The sequence below is a fragment of the Tachysurus fulvidraco genome, chromosome 25 (assembly GCF_022655615.1).
Source record: "Tachysurus fulvidraco isolate hzauxx_2018 chromosome 25, HZAU_PFXX_2.0, whole genome shotgun sequence".
Taxonomy (NCBI): Eukaryota; Metazoa; Chordata; class Actinopteri; order Siluriformes; family Bagridae; genus Tachysurus; species Tachysurus fulvidraco.
Window position 1 is genome coordinate 10,836,055 of NC_062542.1, and position 21,954 is coordinate 10,858,008.

The 21,954-nt window shown below is 37.7% G+C and overlaps 1 protein-coding gene across 1 annotated transcript in view; it reads right to left on the reverse strand.

Moving 5' to 3' along the window:
- Positions 1 to 21,954, reverse strand: part of ek1 (eph-like kinase 1) — a 76,747-nt gene that overhangs the window by 42,870 nt on the left and 11,923 nt on the right. Inside the window, exon 3 of the mRNA XM_027177112.2 lies at positions 19,892 to 20,564. Coding sequence (XP_027032913.2) covers positions 19,892 to 20,564 — 673 coding nt within the window. The remainder of the gene's footprint in view (positions 1 to 19,891; positions 20,565 to 21,954) is intronic.

Sequence of the window (21,954 nt, forward strand, 5' to 3'; positions counted from 1 at the left end):
TCCTAGCAGCACCAAGGTGCAAATACTGGTCAGAGGTACAGTACACCCTTGAACCTCAACTGCTTAGCTGTAGCATGACCCTATGTTTTCCTTTGTTTTTGTATATTGTAATAAAAGCTGTTAATGAACATGAAAGGCAGCATGAGGAGGATTCAATGCACTCCTCCAGGATTCATTTGTATAGAGTAAATGGATTACAGACATAATACCACTGGTATTGTCACTCCCCTATTTGGTCCCTGGAATTCACAACATTTATACAGTGTGACATTGCATAAAACACCAGCATAGTGACATGTTCTTTAGGGAATTCAGAGCTAAACAGCAACGTACTGTTTTATGTAGCACCATGGTCCAGAAGAAACGTCTCATTTCACTGTGTACTGCAATACTTATATATGGTTGAAATGACAATAAAAGCTTCTTGACTTGACTTGACTTGACTTGACTTGACTTGAGAATCATGATAGTTTTCAGAAAGGTTAAAGCACTGCAGTAATTACAATGTTCCAATTTTTGCATTGAGTTCCCATTATTAATTACAGCACATAATATAAACTGAACAAATTATGGTTTACCCAGAGACTTTCAATATTCTGCACCTTCACCTTATAGTTACTGTTTCAGTAAGGTCATTGTGGTACAGTACAAGTTAAACTAGATTTGTAAAGTTCGTTGCAACAAACTTTGATGTTGGCTTTGACGATGCACGTATCCGCAAAGGACGGTGCTTTTTGAAGGCAAGAGACATAAGGGTTAGTGTTACTATTGAAGGCAAGTGGACAGAAAGCTAGGGTGCCAAATCATTTGGAGGCAAGTGGAGACAAGCATGTGACATCATCCAAATACTCCTGAGGAAGTCCCCTCATTGGGTGAGTGTTTTGATGTCACATATCCATGTTGTGCTAATTTTTGATTTTCACTTGACATCACGTGACGTCACGTGACGTGAGCAGAATACCTGTGAGGAAGTTCCCCTCATTGTTCTGAGTGTTTTGATATGTCACATCTCCATGTTGTAAAATGTTTTTTGGTTTTGCATATATTGGGGGCGGGGCTGCGAAACAACCGGAAGGCCAGTCGGTACACCCATATAAAACTTTTTATTTTATAAAAAGACCACTTTGAGACCCGGTACTCGGATCGTTTAGAGCAACAAACTTCAGACCAGGGTCTACAACATATCCGAATTTGGTGCATGTGGCTCGAAAGCCCCAGGAGGAGCTACTCTTGATAAATTTTTGTCTAAACTTAAATAGGAAAACAGAATGTTGGCTTCTACAAAGCCAACATAATTAAGGAAGAAAACAAGCCCAATTACTAACTTTATACCATGATGTTTATTAGCCAAGCAAAAAATGGATCAAAAATCCAACATTTTTTTTATTCTTTTCAACAATTTACAAGTGGCTATTTTGATAAAACTGGCACTATTCCATCTCAGTTCTACCCATTCTGGCTTCAATGCAATATTTTTCCACTAATCTTTTTTGCTTTTTTGCCATGCTTCAAGTGTTTGCACAACATTAATGTAAAAACTGTTTAATTCACTACAAAATAAATCGCTTCGATTCATCTTAAAACTTAAATTATCCTGAATGGTAACTCAGACTAATCTATTTCTTAGTTCTTTATGATAGCATCACAGAGCTGGATTGAATTTATTCAGACTGCAAGGACGATGCATCCACCTGGAGCTGCAGCTGTGAAGTAACACTTCTAACTGTGAATTACCAGACAGAAAAACCTGGCAATTTAGCTCATAGCTTGATAGAACAATATGATGTTAATGAGAATATGATCATATCTGGCACATTAACAAGTTAATCATGTTACACATTCTGTATGCAGCTTGCCTGCATTAATAGATTTGGCAAGTTTTCAAACTGTCTCTGTCCTTGGTTTATTCAGTAAGAAGAATAGGAAACATGCCAAAGCAGAAAAAAAAAAAAAAAAAAGCCAAAGTAAAAGCTTGTGTTTCACCTGGTACACTATTAGTCACTGTGCTTAACAGTGCACGATCAAGGTCTATGCGTGTTGCATTTGTCTCGTGACTGTGAATTTCGAATTGTTAATTCTGACTCAAATCCGCAATGGTTTCCTGTTCAAAGGTCCTTATTTCAAATTCTATCCTTTTATTATTCAGTGAACATCAGGAATTTTACCATATTTGGCCATGAGGTCCCATTTTTGCTGATGTGTAAGCAGACCTTTCAGAACGACAGACACAATGAAGCAACTTCACATTAGAAAAACTCAATTTCACCCTGTGATCCAGGCGCAGCATGGATCGTACATGTACTTGTTCAGAGCAGGCGTTTTCAAAGTCTTAATAATAATTATCCTATCACCATTAAGCAACCAGGCATTCGAATTATTAGAATAGAAATAAACAGTCTATTCTATGGGGCTTGTCTTCAAGGAAATGTTATTTGTTTGTTTATTTGTTTCAGAAAGCACATAGTGAGCAATGCTAAATGGCCATTCACAGCACACAAAAACTCCAACACACATGGACAAAAATACCTCTGGGAATATTTCAGCTCAAGGACACAATTGCTACTGACTACTGACAGATTAGGTTTTTCCCTCCTTTGCTATTGTAACATCCTTTATGCCCACTTCCTCCTCTAAGCCCACTCATACCAAGGTCACAATCCTACCTGTTATAGCAGTTTGTAGGGACCACAGGTTTTGGTAAACTCTTGTGTCAAATCCACCCAATTCCCCCTATGGATTTGGAAACCTAATTCTGTAGATCCACAGACATAAACACACACACATCACTTAGAGAAAGTCTGTCCAATTACAGAGGCTACACAAAGAGAACGACAGAGCTGGAGAGTTTAAACCTCTACTCTAGGTGGGATTTCTCTGCTGAGCCTCAATCTGCTCCACGGCTCCTGGGAGTGATCTTTCCTTCCAAAGGCCATTTCCCTGTCACCATCCATCATACCCTTGCTGACAGCGCCAATCTCCCTGGCTTTGCTTCTCGAGACAAGAAGTCCAACTGAACCACCATACACTGAATGACACAGACAAGACAGGTCTATTTTCATTTCTGGAGTGTACCATTTATTTATAATTTACTGTTTTTTTTTTTTTGTTTGTTTTCTTTTCTTTTCTCTTCACACTTCATCCATGCTTTGACAATTTTAGGAACTGCCTTCTGAGATACAATATTCCATTTCCATTACAGTTATGTACTTTGACCTTAACTGAAATACGCTTTCAGTAGCATGAAGCAGCATAAATACGATGTCTGACAATTCACCAAAGGTCAACAACAGCATCTTACACAAAACATTTACGCTCCTTCCCGCATACATACACAGACATTCTCACAAAAAGCTGCATTGATAAAAGGTTAACTACAAAGTGTCCTGTCCACATAAAGTTAACTATAGCAGCCGGTCTCCTTGTCATACTGTATATGAAGGTCACTTATAGTAAACTCAGCTAATGTTGCTGAAAGAAGGCAAGTAAATAATGTATTTAATTCAAAGGAATAAACATCTTAGGTCTGCATGTGTTCCCAATTGTGATGCATTATAATAAAAGAAACCAAATCCAATTCATGTTTTTTTTTTTAATATGCAGTGTTTATACCATATTGTGCTGCCTTCACATGCTATCAGAATTATCGTAAATTTGAGTTTTCTAGGATGTGTCATAATTACCAGTAGGAAACTCGGAGATGATTTTGATACCTGAGCTTGGAGAAAATGTTGAACTTTCACCATATAAGAGAGAGTACAGTATCTGTACTGTACAACAGATTTTGTTTATTTTTCAAAATACTGCTAAGAATACTTGCTATTTAGCTTATATTTCACAAAAAAATGTCATCCCAATGTCTTTAGGGAGCGAGTTAACTGATTAATTATGGTGTCAAAATAAAAGAACAAGAAAAAAAAGAAATGTGTATGAATGAACCTGGTGTTGTCCATGTTTCATGTTGTTTCACGAAGCATTAACAAAGAATGTGAACAAAACCTGCTCATTATTACCACTCTAGAAGTGGGAAGAAGGATGATCCCGATAGCACAAGAAGGCGGCATTAATCTGGAATGACTTTTGGTTGTGTAGGTGATTTGAACTCTCTTACTGACGAGCACTAGAAGCTTCAACCTTTTCCCCAAAAAACACTGTTGTTGCTTTGTGTGTGTGTGTGTGTGTGTGTGTGTGTGTGTGTGTGTGTGTGTGTGTGTGTGTGTGTGTGTGTGTGTGTGTGTGTGTGTGTCTGTGTCTGTGTGTGTGTGTGTGTGTGTGTGTGTGTGTGTGTGTGTGTGTGTGTGTGTGTGTGTGTTATTTATTTATTTTTTAATGTAAAATGATTAAACAAGCCTGCCATAGCAAACACTTTAAAATAATGTTGATGATGATAATAACTAGGAAGTGCATTACATTTTATCCCTCCAGTGCTGGTCAGCACTCAAGCATGAACATGTCGGCCATGTGGATATTAGATAACCAGTTTCTAAAAAGATTACATTATAAAATGTACCGTTACGTTTTTTTTTCTTTATGTATCACACAGATTTCTCTTCTAGCAAGCTTCCTGACTGCATTGCTGACATTATAACACCTTCATTCACTCTCCTTAAACCTGAAATGGTGAACAAGGTGTCTTTCAGGTCTGGATGATAAAATGGTTAAACATAAAATGGTAAATTACAAGCAGGGTAAAATCACTATAGCACCAGAAGCCTAAGGGTGCTTTCACATCTATAGTTTGGTTCATTTGGTCCGGACTAAAAGCAAAAAATGATACATTGTAGGTTTTTAGCAGTTTTGGTTCCTTTTCACACCACACTGATCGTTCTGTTCCACACAACACTGAAACGAACCAAAATGCAGTCATGTGATAACATCCACATCAGTCATTGGCCACATGTCTTTGAGCGTATTTCCTAAACTGCTTCTCGATTGGTCAGAATAAACGTGCAGGGAAATTTCAACGAAACTCTGGAAGTAAACAAAAAGAGGAAAATACAGGAAAATACAGCATACGGTACACCATGGAGAGACGTCTGCGTGCTGCAATTATGTTCGTGGTTGTAATCTACTACATCACTCGTATACAGCATTCTATGCAAAGTCTTAATTTTCAGAATGAAACACGGATGATGCTTGAAAATATAATTTTAATGCACTGCAAACGGCGAAGACGCATCGCAAGACACTTCAGGAGGCGGCGGGCATTACTTTTGCGAAACTGTGACATGCTCATCTTCTGAAAATATTGCCAACGACCCACTACGGCAGCTGGTTTAGGCCAAAATGCGCAATACTTTTTGCAGTTAGGTCTATTCGATCTCGGATCGTGTTCTCACCACAAACGAACCGTACCAGAGTTCGTTTGAAAGCGTACCGAGACCACCTCTTCAAGGAGGTCTCGGTCCGCTTGTTTGGTCCGCATTTGGTGCCACCAGAGTTCGATTGCTGCATTTTCACCTGCCCAAACGAACCGCACCAAATGAGCAATCGAACCCTGGTACGATTCAACCGAACTAAACAAGACAGGTGTGAAAGCACCCTAAGAGGCAATCCGGTGTGTTTATTCGATTCCTTCAAACTGGGTGTATAAACAAGACTTGAAATGAGAACCAGGTGTGTTATTGCTACTGACTGAGAGATACTGTATGTGGGAGTCATTGGTCTCTGAACTGCAGTAGTGGCACATTCAAGGATTTATTAAGTAGATTTTGTCAGTGTATATGGAAAACAGCAACTGCTGAACTCATGCTCGTATAACTCTGTATGATAAGTTAGGAGACTTAAATATACCTACATTACATACTTTATAATACTACAGACACCTTTAATCCTTTACACACTTTCATATAATACAGATTAACCCTTGTATGTTGTTCGGGTCTGTTGGACCCATATTCATAAACATCAATAGTTTTGAAAAACTTTTCTTTCCTGTAAATTTGTTGATTTTTTTTCCCACTCATAACTTGATTAAATCAGATTTTCTTTTTTTATTACATTTTAATAAAAAACAAAACAAAAAACGAGTAGCACTTTAATTAAAAAATGTGATGTAAAAAAGGTAAGGGGCAAATATTAACCATACATGCTGTTTATATTGCTTGTAATTGGGATGAAATAAACATCTGTAGAGTATATTAACATAAAATTTTTGATTGTGTTGAATTAAAAACCCAAAAATGCAGCAGGTCCACCAGACCCACCAACACTGGCTGAGTAACAAAGATACGAACAACATACAAGGGTTAAAATAGAAGCAATCTAACACTATGGAGGTCTTTCACTTACTCACTGTTAAGGTCATGAGACTGAAAGTGGCTCAAGAGATTGGCTAGTGTCACTGTGATTGGCAGGAGGGAGAGAGAGAGAGAGAGAGAGAGAGAGAGAGAGAGAGAGAGAGAGAGAGAGAGAGAGAGAGAGAGAGAGAGAGAGAGAGAGAGAGAGAGAGAGAGAAGTAAAACAATGCAGAAATAAATCCTATGTGGGATGCCAATACATTGCAGGGCACCGTGGGCACACACATGTTCACACACCCATTCCTAAGAATCCACACAAATCAGCTGTTTCTGTACAACAAATAACAATATGTTAACAGATTTTGTTGACAATATAAGAGATTTTGTTCATTTCTATTTAATGCAACTAGTAGTATTATTAGTACTATTTTGGTAGTATTCATTATTTCTATGCTTTTTACCATGGAAATAGCTTGTATTTGACCAAATATCCAGTGTCTTCAGCAAGCTTTCATGTTCTTTCTGACAACAAAGCATATGAACACAACCTGGTCATTATCACCACTTCAGGATGGATGAAGGATGATGCTGATAGCACAAGAAGGCAACATTAATCTGGAATGACTTTCAGTTGTGTAGGTGATTTGAACTCTCCTACATTCCTAGGAATCCACACAAACCAGCATGTATGAACAATCCCAATCTGGTGGGATTAGCACCCATATTTTGTGTGGTGTGTCCATTTTGCTGTAAGAAATACAAATAGATTAAGAAATTCTCAAAGACGAAATGAGTCAGACTGGCTTTAATGTGCTTGTCTCTGAACTGAGCTATTTGTTCCTTTAAGCAAGTAATCCCAAGGTTTGTGCTCATCCAGCAGCCTAGAGGATAAATTATTGAGTGAGACCTGAAAATAAAGAGCTAAAATGACAGCAGGATAGTGCACGTGGCAAAGCCAGCACGTGTCATCGTTCTCTCAGACACATGCAAGCTCCCCTGGGTAAGCACCTTCTAAATAATAAGAAAAATAGCTTTTTTTTTTTCCTGCCTAATAGGCAAAGTCAATCAAAGTCATATTTTTCAACGAATTAAAAAATATGTTTCTGTCTTGCAGTTTAATGGGTTTTATGCTGATTTAAATGATACAGCTGCAGATACTGGTATTAGGTATCAGTCTGATTCTGTGGTCATTTACTTGGGATGTAGGCCTAGCTTCTATTGTGCTAATGAGCAGATGACATAACATTAAATCCATTTGGTGATCAAACAGTGCTCAAAAATATTGATCGGAACTTCTCCGATATCTCCATACAATACGAGTTACCCGAGAAAACAGCTGAAACAAACTCGAGGAGCAATGGCCACCGCACACATTTGTTTAATTGTCTCAAAAAAAAAAAAAATAGCACAATTTCTCAGACAAACACGAAAATATATATATATTTTCTTTTTACTTTCACTCTACACACCATCCACTACAAGTGTAGAAAGAAAAAGTTCAGAGGAACATGTGCTAAACTCAGAAGAACGTTATTATTTATGTTACTTGTCGGCTCATTCTATAACTGATTGCTCTTCGTTGTCTTTGCTGTAGTTACTAATCTGAACAACTCTACATTACTGAGGTCAAGACCTGAGATGTTGAAACAAAGCCAACACGCACAAGCAGCTGTCTGAACACATATGGAAACTATCAATCCATAGCTAATTCCCACTTTATGACTCCATTGCTCTCATCCTCCAAAATGTAGCATAGATACATACTAAGGCTAGCTGGTTGTAGAAGTAAAGATAATGTGAACATTTATTTTAGGACTGTGATGCAATGAATATCTGGATCTGTATACGGATTTAAAGCCAACGTTGGCGTGGACTTAGATTGCATGTATTGTTAATCCTCCTTATGTAGATATTTATATATCCATTTTTATTTTCAGGAAATGTTTTCAAATAAATTTAATTGCTCCAGAATTTGAAGCGAATTTGATCCAGAGCATCAGTTGCTAAGGATGAACAAATGAACTCAATAATTCAATGCTTGAAAATAAAAAAAAGCTCACGCTCGCACAAATCATTAACCAGTGAATATTTTCTGACATATTTTCTAAAAATAAAGGAACAAAAGAAGAATAGCGTGCATAATATTCATATCGGTATTTATGTCAATTTAGAACACAATCACTTCAACCCAAAATAATGTATTTGTATTTAATTAAATTCCTAATTTATACAAAATAAGAGTTCTTTTCAAAATCTTTCCTTCGTTCTCTTCAAAATTCATTAATGTTTAATTTCATTTCGTTTAGGGCAAAAGAGAAAATTAAATGCAAAACAAAAACAGCTAACTGCTCAGTATGTTTAAATTGTAAACTGGCTTTATTTTTGCCATCTGCTACCATGTAATTACACGCTACTTATTATTAGTGTGGAGAATTGTTATTGATCCAAAGAACAGTTAACCCACTACTAATGCACTGACATGTGGTGAACGGTTTGCCTGAGCATTAACTTGATGATTGCATTAAACAAACCAAAACAAGCTGATAAAAAAATACACCACAGAACGCATCAGCAGGACATAAATTTAATGGTGTTCATCTGCGTCTTACTCTGGCATGATAGCGACAACACATGCTTGATTTCTTTTTCCTCTGTAAAAGCTATTCTCGATGTGACATGACTGTCAAGGGTAAATAAAAATGAAAAAAAAAAGGCCACATAAATGGGCATTGCAGATGTCTTTGGCTTTTGAATTCCTTGCTGTGACCAATAAAATGCTGCTGAGCTGAAAGCAGTCTTCATAGTCCTCACAGCAGCTTCCAAATTGGCAGGAAGACCGACTCACTGATAAAGGGCTGAAGGGATCCATAACGTGTTACACTAAAACCTTGAGCCATTACTGAAAGCTCACCGGACACTTGAAAGATTATGGAAATTTTCAACAGGTATCAGTGAGGATTCCTACGTATTCACTGGAAAATCGGAGTCTGCAGATGTCTTTACGCTCTCTATATATGAAATATCAAACACTCCATTCTCATTGCACTGGATATAAGTGAAGGAGTTTAGGCATTACACTGTAAGGGTTTACACAGTGATGTAATGTTGCACACACACAAACACACTCATGATGCATTAGTCAGATCAGGTCAGGACTGGAAGCTTAGTATAAAAGTATTCAAATGAATTTAGGCTTCATTGTATAACTATAAACTGTAATGTTAGCTGTAATTCCAATCAAAGGATCATTCATTCATTCATTCATTTTCTACCGCTTATCCAAACTTCCCAGGTCACGGGGAGCCTGTGCCTATCTCAGCCGTCATCAGGCCAATCAAATTTATGGTATTTATTATTTTCCTAATCCAATGCATTTTGATAATTAACAGCTAAGTCAGAATATGTATCTAAAGCTAATAATAAAATAAATAAATAAACATTTTGAAGACTAATCATTAATATGGTGAAGATTCTTTTAGGAGGAATTATACAGGGATTCTTGTTCGTCAGACCTTTGTTATGATCAGTAAGTTTTTCTTCAAGGACAGAGGATGTGTGCTTTCTTAGTTTATCAGTAACAGTAAGAGAGAGAGAGTGTGTGTGTGTGTGTGTGTGAGAGAGAGAGAGAGAGAGAGAGAGAGAGAGAGAGAGAGAGAGAGAGAGAGAGAGAGAGAGAGAGAGAGAGAAGAAAGGCAGGGGAAGAAAGGTGAGGGAATATTCTTTGATGAATAACTTCACTAGGATATTGAAGATTTGATGCTAAAAACATGTGCAATGATAAAACAGCCTTAGGATCCTTTCAGCACAGACAGTACTGTTAAAAGTACTATGTAGTGTAAAGCTGTTGACTTATAAACGTACTATCCGTTGTCTGGAACAGCATAGATTCTCTTTGGTGTCTGGTTCCTCTCTTAGTTTTTCTGTCTCCTGTTGTATCAGGGACATTTTCCTTGCCACAGTCAGTACTGGCTTGGTTGTTAAATCTACACCCAGATTTCTTCTTGAAAGTGCTGATGTCAACTGCTACAGCTCTATCCAAAAAATAATCAAAATCAATGTAATTATTGCTGCTATAATGCAATTGTCTGGTCTATCCACACCTCATATGCCTCATATGCCGTGTCCACACTGGACTCCACTTCCTACACATGCAACAGTCACCAGAATGCTGATAATACACTCTTGAGCTCACACACACACACTCACACACACTCACACACACGCACACACACACACACACACACACACACACACACACACACACACACACACACACACACACACACACACACACACACTAATTTAGCTTAAAAATATCTAACTAGGAATCGAGTGATTTGGGTCCAATCTCAGAGCAACAACTTTTATCTTAGAAAGGAGGCGGGGCTTAATTAACCTGTTACTAGGTATGACACATTCTTTTGAAGACTGTGATTGGTCGTCCAATAAAAATAAAAAATAGAAGTGCTTTTAAAATTTGGTCTATTATAAGCCTTGACTTTATGTTAAGATATTTGAGACTACAGTACATCGTTTAGGGATTACGTTTGTAATCGTTCATATTAGAGATGCGCTACACCTGTATGTTACAAATGCAATACATGTAATGTAAATGTAAACATTTCCAACACAGTGCAGAAATGTCATAGAGCCAAATCATATCATTTTGCCACTTTTCAAATATTTTAACGTATTTATCTAAATGTAACAGCGGAATAATATACATGGCATTTCTGCGCTGTTGTCGGAGATGTTATCTCTAATATGATTGGTCGCCCAATAATCTCTACACAATCTAATCTGTAGCATCTTATTAACTCACTATCATTATTAAATACTGAATGCAATACATTTCTTTTTATAATCTTCACCTTTTGGCCATTTTCTCCTCTGCTAAAAAAAAGGCACTTAAACTCCTCCTAACTACTCCTAAGACTTTTTAACCTTATGAGCTCTTTTAAGAGTTAAGAATCTTTGTGAAGAACTTTAATCTTCACTCGGGAAATATAAACATATTTATGAATTTTCTTAGAATTACGTCACTAGGAGCAACACGAATTTTCATGAATACAAAGAAAGCATTTCATTGTGCAGTAATGTATACCTGTACGTGACAAATAAAGGCTGCTTCTTTTTATATCAAATGTGTCCTGTGTCTTATAGTTTATGGTTAAAAATATTCAGCATGCCTTATTTCAAAAAAACACAATCCAAAAGGTATCTTAAATCCAGTAAGAAAGATATATTCCTAATGAGTGCAGTAGGATCAACTGTTAGATTTGAGTGTGTGATGTTTTTCTCAGCAGTTACATTGAAGCCAAGCTGAGCCCAGCATGGTGCCCCTGCATGCTGAAGATTACATATGTGCAAGCAAAACTTCAAGGTGCTTTATAGAGAATTGGTCTAAAGGTGATTACTGAAGCTTTCACTACCCAATACAACAGCACTAGTGTGTGCAACGCTGATGCATACCAGATGGGTTAACCCCAAGCCCCCCGCACGTCCTGTCATACCAAAGTGAAGACACATGAGCAAACACACACTGACCACACATAATGGCACATAAACGCCTCTTCCCCGTATCCCTCTTTTCCCTTTCTTTGTATACTCACACTATTTTTGAAAGTGATAGGGATTTGAATCAATAATTTTGATGAAGCATACTCCATAAAAACACTTTTTCCTTTCACATTTCTTACCGCCTGCGTTTCTAACAAGTCCCATTTCTTCATGTTGACATTTTAGATCCTAACCTAATTAGTGCAACTCCAAGCCTAGCATTTTGTTAAGTGCTTGCAGTGCAAAAGTGTGTAAAAGAGTTTAGCACAGTGCTGCAATGTTGACAATCCCATGACCCACTTTTAGTGAGAAAGAACCCATTCGGGACTTCCTCATGGAGAGAATTACTCACATTAGAGCTCAGTTCAGCTGCTGCAGCTCTGTGTTAAGCCTCAGATGTGTGAGCTGAGCGAGTGAGCTGTATGACGAGGTTCCCTTCCAAGGGTTTCACAAGCTTTAAGCACATTTCTACAAGAGCAACAGCAGTGAAGGAATTCTAACTTTCACAAGGATAGGACAAATCCTTTTTCTCTGTAGCGTCAGTCAAGCTTAAAGTGAAATCAGAATAAGTGTTTCAGAGCTTCTCATAACTGCCTCGTAGTGTAATGGATATTAAGATAATAGTATATTTAGAAAAAAACAAGTCTTGGAGATGTTCTTATTTTCATAGTCTGTCAATTCCTGGAAAAAATTTTTTTTTTGATGATGCAATGAACATTCCTGCATTCAACATCTACACAGCTCATTTAATAATAATAATAATAATAATAATAATAATAATAATAATAATAATAATAATAATAATAATAATAATAATAATAACCATTTGATTTATAAATCGCCTTTCCACACAGCTCAAGGTCACGTTTCATTCCATTCCAAGCTAATAGACAGTGTTGGACATTAGTAAACAACATTTAAACAAACAACAGACAAACCACGAAGCACCAAACAGAAGGAAAAAAAAACCAGATCAATAAAGGCAGACAAGGACAAAAATGAATCAGAGATAGAGACCAAGACAAACAGAGGAGATATGATGTAAATATTTCAGCAGTTAAGGGAAGAGCAAAAGAAGAACTACATGTGTTAGGAATTAAGTTGTGATTCAAAAGTCAGAATTAGAATCGTTTGCACACAGCAATAGCCACAAAACTCCAGAAAGTGCACAGATAACTGAGGGCATGAAAAGAAAAATTACAGTGAACATGATGATGATGATGATGATGATGATGATGATGATGATGATGATGATGATGACAATAAAAGCTTAAAGGTATAGAATGGAGTTTACTCTGAATAAATTATTTGGCGATAAATATATCCAATTATAATAAAAATAAATAAATAATAATAATAATAATAATAATAATAATAATAATAATAATAATAATAATAATAATAATAAAAGAATGGCTTACAGAATACAAGCTTAGACATACCTTCGCATTCAATAGTCGCATTTCTTTTCTCCTTACTGAATGATTCATTTTATTTGTCTTCATTAAGGGGTTTTTCATATTATTTTATTAACCTTCTTCTTCTTCTTTTGGCTTTTCCCTTCAGGGGTCGCCACGGCGAATCATCTCTCTCCACCTAACCCTATCTTCTGCATCTTCAACACTTGCACCCACTAGCTTCATATCCTCATCAATTACATCCATATTCTTTTATTAATGCCAACAATATAAAATGTCTGACTTTAACAACACATTGTCAGTGGTACTGTTTAGTTCCTAACCTATTAATAATTAAGCCATTCTGCGTAAGCGTATCTGTAAATGATGTAAATCTATTCATTTTGATTTCCAAAAGTGCTGTACATCATGCAAATTATAGAATTATAGAATTACAGAATCTTCTTATGTGAGTCTACACACAATCAGCACGAGTAGGATGCTTTTTGTTTAATTTATGGAAAATTTGTGTTTAAAAAATTAATGGTGGGATTTTTCCTACAAAAGAAATAATGTGAATAATTCTGATCCTGTCCGGTTTAATAAACTTGGCTCATTGTGTGTTTGTGCATCTTCCCACACATTTTTCTCTTTGCTTAACTATCCCTTGTTTGAGGAAAAATGGTTTATTCATTGTGAAGAGGGTGGAACTTGTGCAAGTTGACAGTTACTGTATGTGACAGGCTCTTTTCTGAGGGTTTTACCAGCTTGCAGCTGTTCAATGCCAGAATGTCTGGCTTCCTCAAACTGATGAAAAATGGAGCTTTCCATCTCTGAAAAAATTTCAATTTTTAAAAAGGTTTAAACTTAGTATATAACAGCATATTAATGTGTCTGACTTTGACGTAAACATGTATGGAAACTATAAAATCTTATCACCTGCAGATGGCAGTGAGAAATCTATTGTGAATTCAGAATACAATAACACCTCAAATCCTATATGGTATAGAAGAATATATTTCTATTGTAGCATATACACTACAGCACAATCAGATTCTTTTCTCACATATCCCAACTTTGGAGGTTGGGGTCAGAGCACAGGGTCAGCCACGATACAGCATCCCTGGAGCAGAGAGGGATAAGGGCCTTGCTCAAGGCCCTGACAGTGGCAGCTTGGCAGCGCTAGGGCTTGAACCTTGATCCTCCGATTAACATCCCAAGCACAACCCCAACACTTCCCACAGTTAACCACTCAGACCCATTTCTTGTTTCTAAAGGAACTGCATTAACATATGGACTCACAGTGCTTAAATGATATAAATTTCAATTTATAAAAAATTACAACGCTTAAGCTATTTTATTCCAAAACATGTAGGCTTCTTTCTTGCTTTTGTATGTCTCTGATTTTCTTATGCATAAACTCAGCCTAGTGGATGAGAGAGAGTGAGAGAGGGTGTAAGAGTGAAATAGAGAGAAAGGCAGTCAGATGGACGAATGGACAGACATGGAGAGAGAGAGAGAGAGAGAGAGAGAGAGAGAGAGAGAGAGAGAGAGAGAGAGAGAGAGAGAGAGAGAGAGATGGTGTCAAACACAATGCCAGTCTGTATCCTAATTGCTGGCACACTAAGCCATGACTCTCAATTGGCATTCAACTTAATAATACACAATAGCTATATAATCAAGCCCTAATGAGGGAGAGATGAGAGATATTCACTCTTACAGCATTTGACAGAAACCCTTATACAGAGTAACATACATTTTATACAACTGAGGGTAAGGGCCTTGCTCAGGGGCCCAGCAGTGGGTTGACTTGGGATTCAAACTCACTACCTTCAAATTGGTAGACCAACACCTCAACCACAAGGCTACCACATTCCCATCAGGCACAGTGGCCCATAAGTACCCCTGTATCTGAGCGAGCATTTTACACCCATCCAGGACAGGCATGTACTGTAGCAACAGGAGTGACAGAAAAACATCCACTTTTAAGGTAAACAGATGGTTCTACTCTTCTTCCTGAGAGATGACAAGCAAAACAACCAGGTATATAAAACAGTATCTGCAGAATGCTACCTCTTCAAGGAAATCGAGACTAAAGGAATGACAGTGAAAAGACTGACAGACATACAGAGAATAAGAAACTACTAAATCTCAGGAAAAACAAAATGGCAGAAAAGAGGAACTGGACAAAAAACAGACAAGAAGACAAACAGGTATTTAACCTGAATATCTTTTTTTGTTGTTTGTTTGTGTTTGATCAAACAGCTTTCATATTCAATTAAATTTATTTGTGTAGCTCTTTTAACAATTCACATTTTCTTAAAGAAGCTTTACAGAAGTATGGAAACAGAAAAAAAAGACCCGAGAGTTGATTTTTGTTTTATATCTTCTATTGTTTACATTTGTGAAAAGGAAATTTTAACATGCCTCAATCACCAGATATTGCATGCATCCATTTGTTATCAGCTGCTAACTGAAATGTACTGCCAAGCTGGGTTGCCAGATAATTTATGTAAACAGCTGTATAACCTATATAAAATATTGAACTGTTATGAACTGTAATCAAAGCAGTTGCCAGTAAGTTTTTACTGTAAAATGTCCATTTTTCCCCGGCTATTGTTTACTGCATGTAGAATAGCACAGAACATGAGAGCTACACGTGGCCTAAATTCAGCTGCTTACATAATTCCACTGACGCTCCTATGCGTGCTATTCCTGGATGAGTATATAGGAGTTCGGAGTGCAACGAAGGAGAAAACTAGCAGTACCTAAAATTTCCATAACCCACAGTGAAAACACAGGGGGAAAATAAGCACTAGAGCCATGGCATCATATATTTCGGTTTCATTTGTCATAGCGACACTCGTCGTCTTCCTGCAGTGATGGTGGAACCAGGCATAAACAATTGTTTCTTCAGCTGGTTGGGAGAAACACACTCTTGTCGATTAGGATCTCTTCCAACATGAGTAAATCTTTTAGTGGGAGGTTGTGTGCGAGCTTGTGGTGTAAACCTCACTGTTTAGATGGATGATGTGTGGTTGTAACTATGCTTTTTCTTCTTCTTTTGACAGATGCAGCCTTTCTATGACCTTTTTACACTGAACAGTGTGTAGGATAATTAATTGCCTTTTATAGATTTGCGATTAATGATTTAATTGTCGTTTTCCGTTGACTTTATGCCACTCGTACCCAAAACACTAGTAGTAACTCGGTGAACCATTGACGAGTTTGCTGAAGGTAAAATGTCTAAAGATTTTAGACTTTTTAAATAGTAAAGAAATGGCACAAAAAGTAACAAATATACATAATGTACTACAGCAAAAAATAACAACAAATAATTGGTTCACAGCTTGAGTGTAGACTTAAAAAAAAGAAGCATAACAGTGCACCTACTGTTCTATCGGCATTTTTATGTGTATAGAATATTATTTATTTATTGTAGAACGCAAACAATGTATTGGTGTCCAGCTACTTCTCTATTACACACGAGCACATTTCTAATAAAAGAATGCAGTAAACGAAACAAACAAATCTTGATCGATGCTGTGCTTTTTCCATCAAACGCTGCTTGTGCTGTTTTATTCCTCATCCCACACATGTATACTTTTTCCACCAAACTTTTCTGCCCCAAAAAAAGAAAATCAAAAATCAAAAAGAAATCAAAAAGAAAATAATAAATAAATCGCAAACAAAAAAACAGGCATGCATTTATTTTCTTCATGTAAGCTTTTATTATCTTCATTTTCTTCTTTTTTTCCAGTAGAAACCGGCATGATCTCTCTCTCTCTCTCTCTCTCTCTCTCTCTCTCTCTCTCTCTCTCTCTCTCTCTCTCTCTCTCTCTCTCTCTCTCTCTCTTTTATGCCTTACACAACAGGGTTCTTGTGCACCATACTATGATGCCGAAATACAACTGTCATTGCTGTGACAGTTCCGTTTATCTCTCTGGTTGGTGGAAAACCCAGACTAGACCCCCAAATTCTGTTGGCTTCTTATTTTTGCTCTTGTTCCCCCTGAGCCTGTCTGTGGTTTTCCATTATTTACTGTATGCTGGGAGACAGATTGTAAAGCAGAGAGCTATTTTATACAAAGACAAGCAGCTCTTTAGTCACTCTTATCAGACCTGTCCTGTTGTTATCTTTAACAGCCATTAACAAATCCAGCAGGAGCTCCCACGATGCCTGGTGACATGCTAACGAAGAAGGCGATAATTAATTACAACAGCGTCTCTCTATCTCTGCCGTACATATATCTACACTCAGGTCCCATTTCGAACACTTTTTTGTTGCTAAAATCACCTTCGTCCTTCTCTCATTTCCTTCCCCCCACCTACGCATCCGCCCTCGATTCAGCAGTCCAGGAGAGGGCTATGAATATTTAAAAAGTGTCAGGCTCCTAAGAACAGAGGTCTCAAAGCGACAGGCACACAGCATCGTCTATCTCACATGGGGACACCAAGAGGCAAACAAGGGGTATAAAAAAATCAGACAGGCATAGGCAGGGAATGCAACAATAAGAGTGTAATTACAGAACGTCTCCGGTGTCAGGCAAGCAGCTCCCTTTAATGAATCCATTAGCGCCTCGCTGGATGAAAGAGACAGGGGAGCACAAAGAGCCGTGCTTAAATCCATTACCATACACATGACGAAGCAGGAGACGCTGAACGAGCTGTCTACCTTTTTCCCTAAAGGCTACCACCCGTGCGCAGCCATGTGTGTCAGTTTTTTCACTTGTAGGTCTGAAAAGCTCATCTTTGTCTGTCATGATGGGAACTGCAACATTAAACAAGGGTTATTCGCTACTCTTTTGCCAAGATGAAGCTGATAGATAGCTGATGGATTTCTGATTAAAAGGAGATAGCATGGATGTATGGCGTGCGTCTATGCATCTCCATTCAGATGATATGAATACAGAGCTACACGGTATGAACTATAATGTGAATTTAACACTAATCACCGAATAGTGTTGGGCTGTCTTCATGACAGCAGGGGCAGGTGAGGGGCTGCTTCTTTGGATGACAAACACTAAAACGTAATACAATACTCACAGGACCAACAATTACACTGTAATGGCAGTGCTATACATCTCAGTAGTCACTGTATAAAAAACTTGCTTATTCTACCCAAAAATATTCAGATCAATGTTAAACAAAGCAGTCAACAGCCAACAATCTCGAATTATTAATTAATGGTGTTCAACAAGATTTCTGTAACAAGAGACAAAGGTTCTGCTACACCAATTCATCAGGCATGCAAGAAAGAAACAACAATTGTGTTTTATTCTGTCCAAGAAAAGTCTGGAGAAAGTTTGTCATTCCCTAACAAATCTCAATAATAGTCAAGTTCAGCAAAACAGTCAATAGGTCTCATTTATCAAGTTTAGGAAATCAAGAAAATTCAGAAAAAAATTCAGGAAAATCCTGAAATGCGGTATTCATCTATATCGTAGTAGTTAGGAAAATGTTTCTATCGTTTTATCAGAGTTTGAAAAGTTACCTTTAAGGAACCTCACAAATTCTTGATTGCTAAGCTATCAACCAAGTATGAATTCACTCACTATGACAACACTCGTTTCGTATTAATGACACGAAATGAACAGAAATCAGACTAACCATTCAATTAGGACAAAAGAATTGGCACCCTGTAAAATTGTACAGAGCGCACATGGGTACAAAAAAAAAACCCCTCAATTTACAATGAATAAACTGTATTTGTAGCATGGTGTGAGCTGAAAGACTCATGATTGAGGCTTCTTCCAGTAAAGACATGACTGGAAATAAGTTCTAGAATGCCATGCATTTAAAAATGCTTCCATGTTTCTTATATTTAAAAGAAAGGGCAGATTATTCCCATATATCGCATATATAAAGTATATAAAGTTGAATAAATGAGTTAGGATAAGAGTGGAGATTAGTTGAGAGAGGTAGAACATAGAGTAACTATGGACCACTGTGCAAGAGATGTGTGATTCTAAAGTAAATTAGAAGTAAGAATTTATATATTAAGCACTTATTTTTTTCCAATTTAGAAATTCAGAATTGCCCCCTGACCAACAAGCTTGAGACCGCATACTGTACATAAGCCAGTGTAATAAGACTGTTGTTGACATCTGTTGCTACCGGACTTCACTGCTTATTATACCGAAACCATATGACCAGTGAAATAAATAAATAAAAAGCTTGGTAAACTTCCCTAGCACATACAATCACGTCTAGTGTTTCTATATGAATACACTCCATTTCCTCTGACAGGTCCCCACAAGCAAATACAAAAGCTGTTTTTTACTTCAATTGGTCTTAGAAATGAGAAACGTACAAAAACATGCTTTTTATTTTTACATCACCGAAACAACTGGCTTGTCAATCAAACTTTCATTTCTTCTGAAAGTTCCTGGGGTGAAAATCCAAACTTTAATTATTTTTCTCAGCAGCATTTGCTCTGTAACAAGACAGTGAGAAAGCTTTGTGAATTGTCAAGCTTTCTCAATAACTGATGCTAGAATTCCATGTAATTTAAGCCCCACCAGTTACGCTCCAATTACCTAGAGTGGTGTACTTGAATGTGTTTTTCAATTTCAGCGTACACACACACAAATCACTTCACTTCACATAATGCTGTCTTATGTAAGATCTCAATCATGTGACTGGATTTCCATTATACACCCTTTAACCTCTGTAAATCCCTAAGCTTAGCAATACTCACGCTGACATTGGCCATCAATCTCCTCAAAGCCAGGCCTGCACACGCATCGTCCAATTGGCACAAGCCAGCCTCCGTCTGCACTGCAGAACATGCGTGGTGCCTCCAGCTCCTCAGCATACTCCACACAGGACCCTCGCACCTCCACCAGCGCCTGGTCTCCACCTGTCACCGTGTCAGAGAAAAGTGCCAGGTTCGTCACGGCCAGCGGGCATCGCTTATAAAACACTCGAACTGATACCAGGGCGATGCAGGCACCCAAGTCCTGGAATGCTAAGTAGAGGCCTCGCTTGCTGAGTCCCCCGATGTGGCGCACTTCTGTGTTGAGCTTCATGACACGCTCCCCCACATCGCTCTGGGTGAAGCTCTCGTCTGCTGCGATCGTATCAATTTTGACATACTGGCTCTCGCGAGCGTGCCGTAGTGGTGGGGGTGGCACCGCACCATCTGATTCATGATAGTAGACATTGAATGTCTCTTTGCAGGTTCCAGGAACACCAGGAAGGCTGTTGCAATCACGCAGTGTGAATTTGAGTTCTACGTAAACACGCCGTGCACCAGCACGTGGGATCAGTCCTGTGCGCAACCAGTTGTTCTGGTTGGCCTCCATTACGTTGCACACCTGGTACGTGCGCATGGGGATGTTACGCTCATCCATTACGCTGATCTCCTCCCACTGCATGTGGAAAGACACAGACAACAGGAGAAATAGATCTACCTTATAACTAACTTACAAATAGTAGGCTAAAAATTCCAAAAGGTGATGAAAATAAACATGAAATAAAACATTGTGACTAACTCACCATTTAATCAGTGTCACTGTGCTATGTAATGCAAGCTCCTTATTTGACCGCCTGTCATGTTAACATAAACGTAAAACCCTCCCAGTCCTTCAGATTTGTTTATTTACCCCACAGGATCCTCATCCCAATCCACATCTGTACGTGGTTCAGTGATGAGTTGTGTTCATAATAAATATATCACACTACTAACACTGCAAACTGCTGAGGTAAAAGGATTACTAAAGAAATCTGTATTAAAGCTGTCAAGCACATTTGGTTAGGAACATGCAACGGATAAATAAGATGAGGCTGTAATTGGAAACACCTACAGTATGTCATTAAGTCATCCTACTCATACAGTGTTGCTGAACTGAGTATGGCATAAAACTACATGAGAAGAAAAGACAGTTCAGTGATTAAAACAGAATTATGAACTACGGCTCTCGCATAAACAAATACCTTTAAGTGAAAAGCACATAACTCGATCAGATCATGTGTGGTGTTTTATTTCAATGAAACATGCACTTATTCTGCTACTGTTGGATAAAACCATATTTTATACTAAGTAAAAATCTGTCAAGCTGTTGAGTGGCTTCAAATAAAAGCTTAGGGTGTACATCTAGTGCTCTGAGATTTTTTTGTCCAGTTTAGGTTTTGTCCTGCATGAATAGACTTTGACAATTGAATGATGAATGCATTAAATAGGAGATTTAATTAAATGCTGTATTAAAATGTAAGTAATCAACAAGAACATACCGGCTGAACAGTAGGAAACTGTTTCTCTGTTCAGAAACAGGAGGAAGTCGCCTCTAAATCAACATTTCCATCTTATAGCCATATAACTTGCCTACAACAGTCCTTGCTTTCTTTCATGATTTATTTATTCATTTATTCATGATTTTGAACGGTGGTAGGGATCTGGGAAGGATTACCCTTATTTTAAAGAGCTGTGATTGAAAATTCCTTTTCTGTAATAACCAAAAATATCTGCCTGAGAGGCCAGGGGTCACAGATGAGCAAAATTCTGCCTTCAAACCCAGGAGAATAATAGCAGAGCCACCTGGCTGTGAGGTCAAAGGGTTACTAAAGAACACAAACTGACCTGACAATTGAGCTTTTGTCTGCGGTAAGTGATTCTTCTGAAAACGAAAAAAATAAAAAAAAATAAAAACTATATATATGAGGATGAAGGAGACTCTGAATGTGCCATGTTTTATTTTGAGGCCTTTTTCTCATAATATTGTTCCCTTCCTTCGAAGAGGATCAGCAAACCGAAAGCAGATA